This window comes from Vigna angularis, chromosome 2 (genome assembly GCF_016808095.1).
Source record: "Vigna angularis cultivar LongXiaoDou No.4 chromosome 2, ASM1680809v1, whole genome shotgun sequence".
Lineage (NCBI taxonomy): Eukaryota > Viridiplantae > Streptophyta > Magnoliopsida > Fabales > Fabaceae > Vigna > Vigna angularis.
The window spans coordinates 52,695,632-52,713,750 of record NC_068971.1 but is presented as its reverse complement, the minus strand read 5'-3'; the positions used below and the strand labels follow the sequence as shown (position 1 = coordinate 52,713,750).

Sequence of the window (18,119 nt, the reverse complement as noted above, 5' to 3'; positions counted from 1 at the left end):
TATCATTTTCTAAGTCTTTATACAGTTTATTTATAATTGCTTGGAAATCTATACAAATATTTGAAATATAAAAATTTATAATTTTTATACAATTATTTGAAATATAAATTCAAATAATAAGCAATGTTGAAGTATGATGTAATAAAAATATCAATACAAATATATTTAAGATTTTAAAAAAATTAATATAAAATATAAATTTAAATAAATTTAATCTTGTTAAAAATATTTAATAAAAATATCAATTTTAATAAAATAAATCATTATAATATTTATATAAAAATTAAATTTAGTCCTAGACAAACAAAATTGTTTTTTTAAATTAAAACTAAATTGAATCAAAATAACATATATAAAGATTAGGTTAAGATTTTTCGCATAATATTTTATACAATAATGACAGGTAACATGGTTGTATTCTTGTTAATATTATGATTAAATATCTGAAATTTTTTAGTTTACCTCTCCTAATCTTATTTGTATTCTTGTTAAAATTATGGTGTGAATAACATGTTATGTCACACCACCATGTTATGTCACTTTTTTTTAAATCCTTATAGATATATTTAAATAACATAATTAACATTTATATGATTAAGTAAATATAAATATAATTAAACTTAATCTTGTTAAAAATATTTATTAAAAATATCATTTTTAATAAAAATATTTGTTAAGATTTATATATAATTTAAATTTTGTTTGAATTTCAGGGAAAAAATTGTTTAATTTTTAAAATTAAGACTAAATTGAGACAAAATAAAATTACAGGGATTAAATTGAAACATAATAAAAATACAGGGACCAAATTGAGATTAATGCAATGACACGTGGCATGACAATGACACGTGGCACTGTCAGTGTCATGTCACACTGTCATTGCCACGTGGCACACTATCAGTTTTACACGTGCCATTTTTAAATTTTACTTTTTAAAAAAGTTTAAAATAAATAAAAAATAAAAATAATTAAAAAATTCAAAAAAACCACAAACTGACACGTGTCACCTCGGTGTTAGTATGAAACTAACGGCGAGGTCTAAATTGATTCAATTTTTCACAATAAGAGACCTACTCGAGAACATTTACAATACGGAAGACCTATTTGAGACGATCCTGCAGAAATAGAGATGTCCGAAATGATTAAACCTAAATTTATTATTAAATATCTGAAATGTTTTATTCTAACTCTCCTAATCTTAGGTATTTAAACAAGTTTATTGCTGTTTTAGGATAAATTTATATATAATTGAGAGTGCACAAATTCACCACTTGATTTGTCCTTACTAACTTAGGAATTAGATACGCCACACGCACTATTACTATCACATCGTAGATGCTTTCTTTAACACCTGATAATTTTTTTAAAAATTTAAAAAGAATAAAAAAATCATTAAAAACACACATGTATAAAGTGAGTTAACATTGGGACTAAATTATATTCCGTAAAAAAAAAGTAAAAATTTAATTGAAACTAGGAGATTTAATTAAAATTTTAGAATAAATTATTTTAACAAAATGTTAATATGGAATTGAAAAGGCATTTTTTTGTGAACTAAATATTAATATGAGAAAATGGAGCCTCCTGTGTAACCTGTCCCTCGCTAGTTATTTATTTCTCTTTCTCTTTCTGCGTGTGTAGTGCATTTTGTGCAGTGTGCGATTGAAGTGTGGTGATCCTTTACTTCTGAAGTAGTAAAGCAACGGGAATGGGAATGGTGGTGGCAGTGACGGTTACAGTAACGGCAATGGTAATGGAGATGGTGGGAGGAGGGAGTTGGTGCGTGGCAAAGATTGGAGTGAGCGAGGAAGTACTGCAGAGAGCATTGGACTCTGCATGTGGGGATGGCGGAGCCGATTGCGCTCCCATTCAGCCCAACCGCCTTTGCTTCTCTCCCAACACCCTTCAAGCTCACGCTTCCTACGCCTTCAACAGCTTTTACCAACGAAACGGAAGAGCTTCTAACGCCTGCCTCTTCGATGGCGCTTCCACCATCGCCCAAACAGATCCCAGTGCGTGCTCTTCTGTACTATACCATGTCGTTTACAATGATCTTTTCCAATTTCTCATTCACTGTTTATGTTTACACAGGCTATGGATCTTGCATGTACCCGTCCTCTGCAATCAAAACTCCAACCGCCAGGTATGTCATCTTAATTAATCTTTAGTTAAGTAATCAATCACACCGACGAACGAACTAGCTAAATTAATCAAGAGTAATAAAAATTATGGATAAGATTAAAAGTGAAAATTGGTTGATGAGTGGGAAAGAAGCGGGAAAGGTCTGAATTCACGTGCAGGCGGAGAGAGTTTGTGCGTGTGAGAGAACCGAGACGCATGCGTGACTGAGGTGAGGTCAGATGTCTCTGTGACTGTACGTTGTGTTCTCTCGTGCTTCTCAACTAATTTGTCTCATTTATTCCACGCAATCCAACCGTTCATTTTCATCCTCTTCAGCAAATACAGGGCTCAGAGCATTGGCCAAAACACCCTCAAATTAAAGATTAAATCCCTTAATTCAATCTCTATATCAGTACTATGATATTATCATGTATTTTTGTTCAAAATAAATTCGCGAGAGATATCTTTTTGTTTAATTTTTTATCATATAAATTCTAAATAATTTGATGTTAAAGAAAAATTAGATAACAGTTATATTTTTTCTGCTTAAAGAGTATTTTCATATTGAGTTTATCTTCCATTAGATTTAAATAAGAAAAAAAATATTTATTTATTTTCCATTCCTTTCCGCATGTATCTTCTATTTTTCACTGCAGGAGTCATTAACATCTAAGACCTTCTAATTATGTGAAATAAAATTCTGGATTAGATAAAAACTAAAGATCGTGAATTTTAAATAAGATATTGAATTATAAAAGTAAAATATTTTTTTTGTTTTGAAAAGACGTTTTTTTTTATCGTGACTCCTGTATAAAGATAATTTAGTGAAACGATAATTATTTTATTTTGTAAGTCACAATTAAGGTCTTAATGACCAAAATTTACACGAAAAATTAATTAAAGTCCTAATGACTAAATTCTGAACCTAGATTTAGTGTAAATATCTAATCGATTGAAATTTGGTAAAACTTTTTACTTAAATAATATTTTTAAAAAAATTACACCAATAAACTTTTTTTATCTAACTAGGCATCTTTACTTCATCTATATCTATATGTAAAAAAAGTTATCCTTTTTTGTGTTTACTTTTTAAATAAACATGTTTTAAGTTTAAATAATTACATTTTAAATTTTACCTATTAAATATATGTTATTTAAATTTAATTATATTTTAAATTAAAATAAGTATTTTATTGTTTTAAATTATTATTTATTTAAATTTATTTTTTAATGAGTTAATTATCTAAAAAAAACTCATTCCATTAATATTAGAGTTTAACTACTATTTTTAAAAAAATAATTTATAGATTAAAATTGTAACTAATAAGTATTTAATCGTTATTAAAGAGTTATATAACAAAACTAATACTATATATCTATATGTAATATTGGATTATATTACATTGAACCAATAATATGATTTCATTTCAAAATATATCAAATAATGTGTAATTTTCAAATATTTGAATGTAAAGTGTTTAAATTTTTATACAAGACTAGATTAACATTTTCAAAGTTAACGAAAAAAAATAAATATGAAAAAGTACAATTGAAATATCAGAGATGTAATTGAAATGAAAGGAAATAACAAAATAAATGGTTGAGGACCCTATCTCTTTCGGGGAAAAAAACCAAAACAATGCAACGCTCTTGAACTGAAACATTTTATATAAGTAACTTTTGAAGAAAATTAATTTTATTTGTAAAATATAAGTTACTATCAATAATAAATTTATTAGTATATTAGTCTTAATAAAATATACACGGCAAAATCTATAACTTTCACAATTTTTATCCCCGTTTCATCATTTTAGTTTATGATCCTTTAAACTCAAATAACCAATATTATAGCATTAATAAAAAAATTTCTTTTTATTACTCTTTTGGTATTTTATCCTTTAGATTTCTATTTTTAAAATTTAAGTAATTACTTATAATAAAAACAAGGATTAAATATGTTTTTGGTCCCTTAACTTTCAGCGAAAATTGGAATTAGTCTCTCTCCAAAACTTTGGTATAATTTAGTCCCCAAACTTTCAAAATGTGTAAATTTAGTCCTTTTAACTAAATTTTGTTAGGTTTATTTGATGTTTCAAGTGCGTTTCATGATAGCATTTGAGTTGTTTACACCATTTGACACATTTTTGCTTCAATGTTCACTAAGAAATGCGTTTGAAACATCAAATAAAGTTAACAAAATTTGGTTAAAAGGACAAAATTCACACATTTCTAAAGTTTAGGGACTAAATTAGTCTAAAGTTTTAAAGAGGGACTAATTCCAATTTTCGCTAAAAGTTAAGGGACCAAAAACATATTTAACCCTAAAAACAATTACCTACATAATAATTATCTACGATAAATTTATAAAGATTTTTTATTTTTATTTTAGTAAAAACTATCTATACCTATTAATAAAAAAATAATTTTTGTAATTCTTTTATAATAATTTTTTATGTACCTTTTTTTATTAAATTTACTTTTTTTAATATAAATTATTTTATTATATAATCTTTTAAATTTTATAATTATTTTTAAATTTTAGTTAACTATTTACAATAAAAAAATACTAATAATTAAATTATAAAAATTATTTGTTATATCTATTTTAATATTTACATTAAAAATTAATTCTTTTTATTAACTTATGCGAGGATATATGTCTGTCACATTGATGACCTGTTAAGAATAATTTTTTGGGTTAACAATATTTTTTAACAACTTTTTTTATAATAGATTATACCACCAATCACAAACTATACGTTATTAAAAGGGTTGTCAAAAAAATTGTTAAATAAATATTTTTCTAACTTTTTTGTTATGATAAAAAGAAATGGGCGCAAATACAGTTGAAAGGTCAAACTGCAGAGGCTCTTTCTTCTTACACCCAAAACCCCATGGTTTCTTCTACGCTTCCATGGGTTATGGAAAATGTCATGAGTATCACTGTATAGTTTTTATTAGGATAACTCTTGAATTGGAGAGTTTTCAAGATTGCACAATAAAAGAAAAAATGTTGAACTGAAGAGAGCCAGGGGAAGGGGAGGAGAGAGATAATTTGAAGTTCATTTTGAAATTAATTATTTTCTCTTCAATCAAACAAGAGAAAACGTGTTAGTACGGGCTGCATATCTTTTTCTTGTCCGGCGAGAAAGAAAGCTTCGTAAAAGAAATTGAAAAGAGGTGTGATTATTTAACGCATGTGATTATTTGATGTAGTAGAATGCTTCATAATTGCTTACTCACTCGATTTCATATCTTATAATTAATAATGTCTAGTACTGCTGAAGTTACAAATACAACAGTGCCGACACCTTCCTCAACAACAACTACTCCAATCCAAGGCGGGGATGTTGCAGGAGTGAACCCTCAAATCCCTCAAAATTCTACCCCAACTTCAAACACAATATCCTCATCTTTTTTACTCTTTCTTCTCATTCTGTTTCTAGGAGACACTTTTTTTGTAGTGTAGTGATGCAACTACATGTACATTGTGTTAGTCATATCCATTGTTTTCATTCTCATGTCGGAAGTTAGAAGACCCAGTCTTGTATTGAGATTGAATATATCATTTCTAGAGCTTTAATTTAAGTCAATCATCCGTTTCTCAGACAATCATAACCGTTTAAACGTGCTTTCTTACGATGGCTTCTTAATTGTGTATAGCTTACATGTTAGATAACAAATTGAGGGTAAAGCATTTCAAGGGTTACTTGTCTTTAAAAGGATTGAATACATTACATCATGTAGCTGGCTTGAACGGTGGGCAGTTTTGAGGTTGCCTAACGATGTAAATCTCGTCTCCGGCACTATCATAAAAGTCTTGATTGCGATGCCAAATCCACAGTGCATGCGTTTCATTTTTCACCTGCATATATAAGACGTTACAAGTTAGTTTGAAGCCCTACTCAATTCGTGTTTTCTGTTGGCATGTTGCTCTAATATGAATGCAATAACTATTGAACTTGTAGCATGAAGGAATCAACACTGTCTTAACAATTTCTGTCCATAAAAAAGGTGTGAAGAGTGGTGAAAGAAAGATGAGGTATACCTCCAAAATGCCATGACCAAAGCTACTTTCTCTGAAAGCACTGTAATCAGGCTGTCGATCCCAGCAGAAGTTACCTGCCGCTGGGCCGGATGTGAAATTAAAGGTGCAGAAGCCACCCAGAAAGTCATCTGGTGTAGTTGATGGTTCTGGACACTCTCCAGGTTCATCAGCATGTGTGGTTGCCATCTTTTCCCTGTTACCACCATCACCAACCGTGATATAAACAGGTCCACAAGGATCCAATGTGTAGTTGTATACCCGGTTTGTTCTCTCATACGCATTAACCTGTTAAGAATTTTGCAAGCACAAACCATAACTTAACAAAAATGCAATTGTTTATGCGTTTATTAAACACTTCTTAATTTATCTACATGTGATTACGGACAATGATAGGCAAAACAACAAATATCCTTTCACACAAAGTTCTTAATTCAGTAATGTTTGTTTCATCCATAGAGATCACGATTAATATTATAGATGATATTTCACGTGGAGTAAAATAATACACTTACATGTCCATTGAAGACAATGTCAACGCCATATTTATATAGCAAGTCTTCCATCTCTACCCTCATACACTCTGCTTCTCTATAATGTGCCTTGTAGGTGCTGTACCAAGGTGCATGCCATGTGGCTACCAACCACGGAGTTACTTCCCTGTCAACAGAAGCCAAGTCCCTCTCCAGCCACTTGTACTGGTCCCCTGCAATAACAGAGCGGATGACACTAGTTGTGAGTAACACAAATGTAAGTAAACAGCAATGGTTTGTGAAGTCAAAACCATGCTAGTAACACGAAGAATGCGGATCATGAGGAAGATAGTAAAGGAAAAAGATGAAGCAAGAGTTTACCTGATTTGTCATACGATGTGTAGGAGCCGAGCATTATAAAATGTATCCCTCCAGCTTTGAAAGAATAATATAAAGTGGATGTTGATCCACTCTCTTCTGATGGGAAAGCAAATCGAGAACTATAAGCAACAAATGTCTGGTTTTCAGCTTGTGGTTCTATGTCATGATCCCCTTCTATTACCATTATAGGGACACTAGAAATCAGAGGCTGCATGTACCTGAATGAACAAGGAAGTTTAGTTGTAACCAAAACGAAGATAAGGTAGTCCAAGTGGAAGACAAGAAGAATGATGAGAAAAAGGTTGGTAATGAAGAAAGTGAAAGTGACCTTCCCCAGTAATCCCAACGAGGTTGATACGTTTCATGGATGGGAGTGTCAGGAAATGCGCAAGAATAGCAGTCTGCCCCAGTACCATTAGTTAGATAAAGATCGGCATAAGTAACATCTCCAACCAACAAAATAAGATCGGGATGGTTACTGGTGATGTGGTCAAAAGTGGATGTGGTATTGTACGTAAGACCCAGGTCTCCAACCACTGCTATTCTGTTAGGGTAGCTCTTGGGGCCAGAAACTGGCATAGTCCTGAAGTAATGAACATCACTCATTGCTGACAAAGAAGGATCTCCGCATTCATATTGATAGAGTGTGTTGGGTCTCAGACCTGCAGAAAATACAACACAATTCTAAACTTCATTCACTTCATTTCATTCATTCAAACCATAAATGCATGTGGGTTAGTAAGAATTTAGAAGGGAAGCTTGCAGAAACTGTTGTACCCGTGAGACGAACGTGATGTATGATACCAGAGGTGTAGTTCTGAAGACCTTCGAAAGGATGAAGTTGACTGTAAACGAGGGAATAACCCGTGGCTCGGTGACTCATGGACCTTCGGAACCTTCCATATCGAACTACGGTCGCAACACGTTCAGGATCTAAGGGTTCTATGTTGTCCCCAATTTGGAATTCCCCTGAAAACAAAGTTTTGTTAATAGTGGAGTGAGGAAAAAGGTGAGGAGGTAGAGAGTGAGTGTGGTTGGTGTAGCAAAAGAACAGGCATTGGTTAATCGATATAAAAGTAAAAGGGTCACGGGGAGGAAGGAAGGAAAAAAACAAGAAAAGTGACAGCTGGATTGATATGAATTCCTTGGGGAGTGGTACCTGTAATCCAAGAAATGTAAACAGAGTGATGAGAAGAGGAGAGGGAGAGAGATATCTGCTGTGGTTGGAAGCCTTGAGCGGTTGTTTGAAGCAGAGGATCGGTGTGTGGCAAATCCATGGCGTTTCCTCGGAAGGTCTGATCAAGAGGAACGGTGACAGGCTTGAAGGGTCCATCCAGAGTGCTTGGGATGGGAACTTCATAGTCATCATTGTCATTATCAACAATCGCTGAACTTAGTGAAATTAGTGAGAAGTACAACACTGACCAACACAATCTAACCCAATAACCCATTTCAGTACTCAAGTAAGTGCAATCACTCACTTCATATACCTATGCTTAAATACTCAGAAAACAAAGCCCAGAATCAATCATTTCACGCCTCGTGCCTTACTCCTTGTGTACTAACACTTTTATGTATTGCCATTACAAAATGGGAAACGTTTTTAATGCCCCAAATAAACTATTTTTCTTATTTAATTCTCCTTTTCTGCTTCTAAAGCTTTTAAAGTTTGAATATATCTTCATTGTGAAATAAAAAACAGTCACACCTTTCATGCACAGACCGGTTCGGTGTATTAAATATACACTTTTATTCCATTCTATAAAAATATTAACGTAATATTTATGTAAATAGATTCCTATAAAAGCAAATAAAAATCTAAAAACATGTTTGCATGCACGATATGAAAAATTCAAAAACATCTTTTGAAAGCATGGTTTAAAAAATATAATTGTTTCGGGGTAGAGAGTCAAGTAACTTTTAACACCTCCACAATTTCCTCTTCTCAGTCGTTCGCGTAGTCGTATCTTTGTCTTCGTCTTCATTCCAATCATCTGGAGGGGTACCTGTCAAAGGTTTTTCGATGCTTAAGTCAGTAAATAATTCGGTAGTCAGAGCAATAGTATTTAATGCACAGTAAATGCAATCACTTATCTCTTACTTTTAACCTTTATTTATAGTTTTTGAGATGAACTTGAGATTAGTGAGACCTTAATCTTAGCCCAATCTCGGCCCATTACCTTTAATGAGTACTTACCTTAATCTTTGATCTGGGAGAGTTAATTATCACGTTGTGTCGTCTGGCCTGATCCTGTCTGGTCGGTATCTTATGACCTTTGGACCTACAGGCTACTTCGTATGTTCCAGGACTGTTCGGCCTTACGGTACACAGACCCCCAAGCCTTAAACAACACTAGTTGATGTGGGGATTTGTTATTTGGGCCTCTATTGGTGTAGTCGGCTGTAATGGAGAAGGACCATTCGACGAATTTTGAATAGGGAAATTGGCGGGAAGACACGTGTCGCGTGCGCGTAGCGCCTCGCTCTCGAGCAGTGAGAAGGTCGTGTGATCTGGGTTGTTGATCATGTTTGTCTTTAACAGTGGTGATGCGATGGCGGTTATGAAAATCTTCCCTATAAATAGGGTGGTGGGTGTTCTGTCACTTTCACTATTCTCCTTCTTCTCGCTCTGCATACCGTCCGACTTCCTTTTTGCATTTTTTTATTCAGGTAATAATAATGAGCAATGTGCACCATTTTCTCGTCTGAGGAGTCATCGGGTAAAGGTGGCGGGGATCCAGCGGGCTCGGGTGGTCGACCTTTATCTCCAAGCTCTGTGTCGTCTTCGTATATTGAGGGATCCGAACGAGAAAGTAGCTCACGGCCTCAATCCCCTCCCACATATGGCGAGACGACTATCAACGGGGTAGCCATCGACCTTTACACCAGCAGTGTCGATATTGATGATGAGGAGGTTGCTCCTGTTGGCGATTTCCCAGTGATTGGTGGCTATGGGTGGGCGGCGCATGAGGTCGGTCTTTACACGTCATGCTTCCTTCGCAAAAGGGACCTGGAGTGGTGGGCTGACCATTCGCACGTGGTGCAGTGTATTGAGCACCCGCGTTTGATCAGACTCGGTGTTTGCAAAAAGAGCGAACGGGTATACCAAGGGAAGGGGTCAAGTACCGAAGATTTCTTCTTCGTTTATACTTACCTTTTCTCCCAAATGTATGTTCGAGTGCCCTTCACCACTTTCAGTGGGACGTACTGCGCGAACTCAGCATTGCCCTCACCCATCTTCATTCGAACGAATGGGCATGCATACAAGCCTTCGTGATAATTTGCTCCGCCTTGGGGATAACTCCAACAGTTCCTGTTTTCTTGCATTACTACCATGTCTGGCCGCTCGCCAAGCGAGGATGGGTGTTGTTGACCTCCGTGGGGAATAAGTGGTTATTTAAACCCTTCTGGGATTCTTTTAAAGGGTTTAAGACTAGATATTTTAAGATTACAATAAGAGAGTCCGACCGAACAGATTTTCATGACGAGATTGTCCTTCCCTTGTTTCCCTTTTATTGGACCAGGGAGCCTCGTAAAATAACGGTTTGTCCCAAAGACAATATGAGTCATATAGTCACGAACCTCATAAAGTACTTCGTCATAACCCGGGACAACTGAAAGGTTCAACTCATCCTCTTCATTCAAAAAGTCGACCTCGATTTTTGTAGTTGAATCCTTCTCAGTAGTCACATTGAGAGTTTTTTTTATTTTTTTCACGTTATGAACACTTATGACTACAATGTCAACCTGGCTTTTAGAAGCAAACTAACTTTGACATCTAAAAACCTTGACAGGTCCCACCAATCGATATTGAAAAATAAGAATTGAATTTGAATATAGGAAGTGAACAATTGCTCGTTGAAAAGGAAACAATGGACTCACGTATCGAAACAAAGTTAAATTATAATGTTGTCTTTTAAAAAAAAGACTTTCCAAAATTCAAGACTTTTTGGAAAATAAAAAGTTTTGGTCCAATCTTCAATTTTGTGTGGTTTAATTTTTTTATGTTTATGTTTTAATTAATCAAATTATTTTTGGAGGGTTTGTTAAATGCAAGTTTGGACAGTCAAAAAGAAAAAAGGTACTCTGAAAAGGTAAAAAGGTAAAAAGAGCATAGTGTAAAAGAGATAGATATTTTTGTAATTTAAAATGTGTTGACGTGACTTTCTCCTTTATTCTCTGCATTATTTGATCCGTCGAAACTCAATCTAAAAAATTAGTCTTCCAAAATCAGTGCAAATCACCTCATCCAAACAACATTGATACCTGCATTTCTTTTTTCAACTACAATAAATCAATTCAAATAAACACAATATTAATATTATAATTAGATAATCTCATAAAAAATTGAGTTATAAGATACCTGCATTTCTTTTTTCAACTACAATAAATCAACTCAAATAAACACAACATTAATATTATAATTAGATAATCTCATAAGAAATTGAGTTATAAGGAGCAACTTAATAAAGAAAATGTTTAACCAAGATAAAGAAAACTAGTCTTAATATTTACACATTTTATGCCTATGATCTAATTTGATTGTTGGGTATTCTCTAATTTGATCATTGAATTGGTACGTTTTGTTGAGTTGATTGACGTGTGAAATTGTTAATTTAATTTATTGGTGATATGCGAATGATTTGTTAATGTAGAAGATTAAACTTGTGGTATTCTTGGTTTCTAATAAGTCTTTAGCTTTGAAAAAAAAAAATAGATACACATACACTAAATTTCTAATATTAAAAGAAGAATTTTTTCTTTTAGCATATATAATTTTTTATCAATTTTATTCTTTGAATAAGCATTTTGTAAATTTAAGCATTTTTTAATATTAAAATAATTATCTATAATAAAAAATATACTCACAAAATAAAAAATAAATATAAATTATCTATAATTTATTTTCACAATTATAATAATTTTATTATTTTTTATTATCTGAAAAAATGAATATCATTAATATATACAGAGAGGGAAAAAAAATCGAAAATTAGTATAACACTCACATCCCTAAAAAAAAGTGTAGTACAAGTAATAATTAGTCAATAACTACTTTTAAACAAAAGATATAAAAACATTATAAAAAAATGTTAACATATAGAAAGACTCATCCTTTTTGTGTTTATTTTTCTTTTTCAATTTTTCTTTTTCTTAAGTAATTTTTTTTAAAATTAAAATAACTATTTTGTCAATTTATTATTTAAATGGTTATTTTTCAAAATTTATTTTTTCTTTTCGTTTGAATATTTTTGAAATTATTTATTTTTTAAACTAAAATAATTATCTATAATTAAAAAAATACTTACAAAGTAAATAAAAAAGGTATTTACAATAAAATTATAAAATTATTTATATTCACTTTTACAATTATAATTTTATTAATTTTTGTTGTCTATAAAAAAAATAATACATACTCGTGTTTTACTAATTGTTAATAAAGATGGTCTTATTATTATCTTTAAAAATAATATATATTATTTTATGGAAGTTTTATGATAGGAGTCACACAAACAAGTCATTTCAATTTATTTTGTCTAGGTTCTGTGTCGTTCGATAACAAAATACATTACTTGTAATTAAAAAATTAGGTCAAAATCTTGACGCAAAAGGACTAATTAGTGGACTAGAGACTGACCTGTCAACTTTTTATATTTTTTATGCTTATATATATATATATATATATATATATATATTAAAAGCATATTTACTTTTATAAATATTTTTTAATAGTTTTATCAATTTATGATGTTTCAAATAAGAAATTAAAATAATCATTATTTCCACATATTAAATTAAATTAAATTATTATAATTAACAATTAAAACTTAATTTATAAATGTTCAATAATATTGTGTATTGTGTCATTTAAGTAATAATATAATACAAAAAATTATAAAATACTTTTTATTTAACTTTTAGTTTTTAAAAATGAACTATTATTTCTGACGTGTCAGTTTGGTAGATTAGGAGATGGACTAAGACATTCTAATAATTTGAAATCACGAACTTCAACTAAGATTCACTTTCTCAATATCTTTCCTATTTGATTAGAGGGAGAGAAAAAGAGAAATGAGACTTTATTTTACTGTAAAGAAGAATATATGGTAATATGTCTAATTCTTTTTTCTTAAGATTAAATTTAATTTCTCTTATTTTATTTTATCTAAATATTAAATTTTTCATACAACTGAATCATCATTTATTTGTCATTTTGTTATTCACTTTTAACTTTAAATTTATAATATTGTTTAATTTAGAATACGTTACCTTACATAGACAGTTTGAAGTTTTGTGAGATTATATAAAACATCTTAAATTTTTCAATCCAACACTGATTATTCTTTTACCCTAACAATTGTATACATTATCTCACAAATTAAAAAAAAATGATGGTTTGTTAATATGACGAAATGAAGGGGTGGTTTGTGTTGTTAATTCACGTTTGGTTGTTATGCGTGGAGAAAGTAAGATGTTGAAGAAAAAAGAAAAAGGAAGAAGGGAAAAAGAGCATGAATATGAATTCATTTCTCGTGGTGTGGTCTACCAAGCAAATTCAATATTATTTGTGGATGAAGATTAAGGACACTCTGGTTTGAAATTGTTGTAACAAGGACATTCTTGCTTGTTGTTGCCAAAGGTTCCAGAGGGAACACAAACATTCCTCACAACATATGTAACAGTAGTGCATACACCTAAAACAGTAGTGCATAAACCTTTTTCGACTTTTAGTCTTTGAACAACGATTGCTGCATGCACTCGGACATTCTGAAATAATTCACCAATATAGTAATCAATTTCAACATCACATGTATATTAATTTTCAAAAAATTTACCAGATGAGTAAATACCTTTGACCTTAAGAGACCCTTCGCCACCACCCTGCACAAATAATTTTAGATGAATAAGTACGAATAAGATAGATATAAGAAAAAATACAAGAGAGAAAGATGAATTACATAATCAAATTGAGTGAGGAAAGTCATGACAAAGATGAGAAGAAGCACATAGACGAATTTAGTCATAATGAGTGACTATGTCTTTAGAATGAAACAATGTTTGAGTTTGAGTCTGAGTGTAACGTCCTGACTCTGGTATACAATCATCACAACACATACAAAAATATGGGTGAGCTATGTAAATAACCACAATTATAATATATTCTCAATTTATCACAATAATTGAATTCACCAATAACTTTACTCTTACTGGTCTAACGTCACACAAACTAGAATTATTTAAAACCAATACCCTTAACTTTCAGTCCCACAAACATACATGTCACACAGACTATATCGTTATCACACAGACTAAGGGCTCTTCTTCTATTCACACAGATCAAATCTCATGTCAAAATGTCATCAACCAATAACATCATATTCATAAACCAAAAGTACAATTGGGATGCACACAGCCACAACTATTCACTCAATTTGCCTCATTAGTACTACAATTACAAGCCAACAGGATTCCCTAGCTTAAAACCACTTGAAAGTAATCTTGACACTTGCTCATTCCCACATCATCTATCAAAGAAGACTTAACCAAATAATACACCCAATTATATTACTACACCTTCAAGTACTTATAACATAAGATATCAAAATCATTTTAAGCATAAAGTTTTAATCATATATAAAACACATTCTAATATATATTAACAGTTCACATATAATAGCTCTTTCCAAGAATTCTGAAACCCTCCATACAACTCCAATAACCAGAAAAAAACCAGACACGTTATACTCACCTCCCTGCATAATTTTTCAGCCCATATTTTCAAATCCTAAAATATCTAACTAATTCATATTCAATTTAAAAACTCGAAACAGTCCATACCAAGAATATTGTAATTAATTTTCTAATTAGAACCAACTACCACAAGACACACTACACTACCATGCGTCAATTTTAAGGAAAAGAAAACCATATTCAAACATTCAAATTAAAACACTGCACCTACCGTCTTAGAGCACCACTTTTATTCAATCATATTTCACGCACACCCACAATTGTATTCCTTTCATGCTTATCTAAAAGCTTTTTCAAATAAACTATCATACCATCAACGAGACCCACCAACACATGCTTAACCAAATCAGTCCAGAATCTACACACTAAAATTTTAAAAAAATATAACTTATTTCCAATGTTGAAACCCCACTGCATTCGAAAATATAAAAATATATTTCCTTTAATTCTATTATAATAATTATATTAAACCATAATTCTATTATAATATTTATATTAAACCAAGAAGCGTACCAAACATTCCTAATATTTATATTAAAATATTATAAATTATCATGATTCTGAACATTTCCAACTATCGTCCTTCTCTTTTATACATATCATCCAATTTGACAATTCACTACAGGTCATTCAATCCTACCAATCATATTCACCTTATTTCACATCAGCCAAATTAACATTAAAATAACATTGAATATCTTAGCTTCAAAATGTAATTCACGTCAGAATTCTTTTCTGATTGGATTTTCTTGAAATTAAAATTTCATATGCTTATTTAAAATGCACCAAAAAAAACATATAAAATAATCACCAACGCATCCCTGAACATTCTACAATTTTTAAAACCCAACAAAACTTTCTTATCAAGAATTAACACCACACATGAAGTAGTTTTCCAATCCGTTAATCCAAAGAAAACAGTTTTTATAAACTCCAGCAACTTAACTTCATAATAACCAATCTACATATTACTGAACAGCATCCAGACCCAAATATGCATCTAATTTTCAGTACCCACACGATATCAAACCTTTTTCTACTCAGGAAGTTTCCAGAATTTAAACACTATAATGGTTATTATAACTACACCAAAACACATACATCATATCAACTCATCAGCCTAGAATTTCAACATGTTTAAAAACCCAAAGGGAATTCACTTTTCACAACCCGAAACCACAATGCATCAGAAGCTTTAACTTAACTAAAACAACCAGTCAAACAACAATTTCTTATTAACCGAAAATTTCCATAACTCTCCATCACACAACTCATGAAATATATCATGTGTAGAAACGTAGAAGTGACTGAAAAGTCTAATTAATTGCTTCCAAATGCAGATATTTACTGATTCTAAATTATCTCAGCAGCTATAGCAATCCATACCCATCCAATATGAACAAAAACAGAATATTGAACAAACCATTCGCACCGCAGAACATCATTCACCACGCATTCAGACCAAAACCACAATTAAAAGCGAGCCAAGTTAACTCCCCATACCTGAAAACGTGCTCTTCTTCACGATGCAACCACTTCTACCTAGTTATGCCCTTTGATAGACGGTGCTCCGAGGAGAAGACGGAACTTGAGCGAATTGGACTCCTCGATCGCAGCGGAAAAAATAGATGAAGCAGACGAGGCAGCGGAAAGAAGCAGAGAAATAGAAAACCCAAGGCGCGAAGGGAAAAACCCTAATTGGCGGAGGAAACCTTAAATGTACAGATTAATCGGTGAGAAATGGTGTTTAATCGGTGGGAAGTGAAGATTAAACGGTGAGAGGAGGTTTAATCGATCAAAAATGGCGGAAAAGGTGTGAGGAGGCAGAAACCCTAACTAAAGGCATGGATCGAAGAACTAACCGGTGGAAATGGATGGATTAGGGTTCTGTGATGAGGAAATAGTGAATGGATGATGAAGCTGTGGTCTCGAGAAGGAGAAGCTCTCGCGGAAGGAATGATGCTCGAGAGAGAAAGCTCGAGAGTTGATGCTGAGGTCGTCAGGTTCAAACGAGAATGAAGATGTGGCTCGTGAGGAATGCATCAGCGTATGGAATAAGTACTCTTTTACTGCATTTTTATTTACTTTCTTTTTTTTCTTTTCAAACAGGCACACAAACAAGCACACAACACATCACCACTAGGCCAAGCTAATTTTGTAGATATTACACTCATTTAATAGCTATTTAACTCTTATTTTGCAAATTTCGAATTTAGCTTCACCAATTCTTATTTTATTTTAAGACATGTCTACAAGACCTTTTATTCCACCCTTAAATAACATAACACTTTTATTAATATACTATATATTTTGATTGCGGTTACCAAACATCTTCACAATTTGCTCTTTTCCACAATTTTGCTTCCTAGTCTCCTGTTTCGCTCTTCCGTTCAGAGGCGTACTTGTTAAAGGTTCGATAATTTAATGTAACAGTAATAAATGCACAGCAAATGTAATCACCTACCTCTCCCCTTTGACCCATATTTATAGTTTTTGGCATAGGCTCAAGATTAGTTATGTCTTAATATCGGTCCAATCATAATCTATTACCCTTAATCTAGACTTACCTTAATCTCGGGGATTGGTTTTTGCTTGTCGCAGACCTACCATCCTTGCAGGACATCTTCTTTTCTTACCATAGCGGTTGTCCGATCATCCAGTACACTATAAAATATATAAGCTTCCCAGAGAAGTCAAACATTCCATAACATCTACAACTAGGATCTTACACTAAGTGAGTAAGAAACCCTTAAAGAAATAGGGTTTATATAGATATCACCATTCACTTTGCAATTAATTTTTAAATTAGAATGTTATACTCTCTTACTATTGACATCTACTAAAATCTAATTTTCATTATTAAATTACATGAAAAGTGATGTTTCTCTTTATAACAATATCAAACTTATCATCTCTTACTACTATACATTTCAAATTATTTAATTTTAAGAATTCTCAATCACATAAAACAAATGTAAGTTCACTTTTTTAGGTATTATCATTTAATATATTTTATTTTTATCTTAAAATAACTTAATAACTTCATATTTTTTAACACTATTTTTATAATTATAAATATTTTAAATTATATTATTTCATATTTTTAGTTAATTATATGTACAAATAAATAATAAAATTATATATATACTTTACTGTTTATATAAAAAAAACGCTGTTTTTTTTTTTTGCATTCACTCATTTGAACAAATGAACTTTTTCTTTTAATTATAAGATGAAAGCAATTTGAAGTTACAATTCTTAAATCTGAATGATAAATAATTTATTTGTAGAATTTAAATAACTTTTGATGTAAAAAATTAATTACATCCAATAATTAAATTAATTAT

At 31.5% G+C, this 18,119-nt stretch overlaps 2 protein-coding genes and 1 long non-coding RNA gene across 3 annotated transcripts; 1 reads left to right on the top strand and 2 right to left on the bottom strand.

Moving 5' to 3' along the window:
• The first annotated feature begins 1,605 nt into the window (after positions 1-1,605).
• On the top strand, positions 1,606-5,709 carry LOC108320750 (PLASMODESMATA CALLOSE-BINDING PROTEIN 3). Its single transcript, XM_017552267.2, has 3 exons — positions 1,606-2,012; positions 2,092-2,143; positions 5,398-5,709. The coding sequence occupies exons 1-3, from the start codon at positions 1,709-1,711 to the stop codon at positions 5,588-5,590; spliced, it is 549 nt and encodes a 182-aa protein (XP_017407756.1). The 5' UTR covers positions 1,606-1,708; the 3' UTR covers positions 5,591-5,709.
• Positions 5,649-8,606, bottom strand: LOC108320749 (purple acid phosphatase 15). The gene is made up of 7 exons (XM_017552266.2): positions 8,180-8,606; positions 7,798-7,989; positions 7,349-7,682; positions 7,021-7,238; positions 6,682-6,872; positions 6,170-6,454; positions 5,649-5,986 (listed from the first exon to the last, which is right to left on the bottom strand). The coding sequence occupies exons 1-7, from the start codon at positions 8,469-8,471 to the stop codon at positions 5,861-5,863; spliced, it is 1,638 nt and encodes a 545-aa protein (XP_017407755.1). The 5' UTR covers positions 8,472-8,606; the 3' UTR covers positions 5,649-5,860.
• A 4,918-nt stretch (positions 8,607-13,524) lies between these two features.
• On the bottom strand, positions 13,525-16,874 carry LOC108320747 (uncharacterized). Its single transcript, XR_001831409.2, has 3 exons — positions 16,276-16,874; positions 13,872-13,902; positions 13,525-13,788 (listed from the first exon to the last, which is right to left on the bottom strand). It is a non-coding gene; the product is annotated as an uncharacterized LOC108320747 (long non-coding RNA).
• Between the last annotated feature and the right edge of the window lie 1,245 nt (positions 16,875-18,119).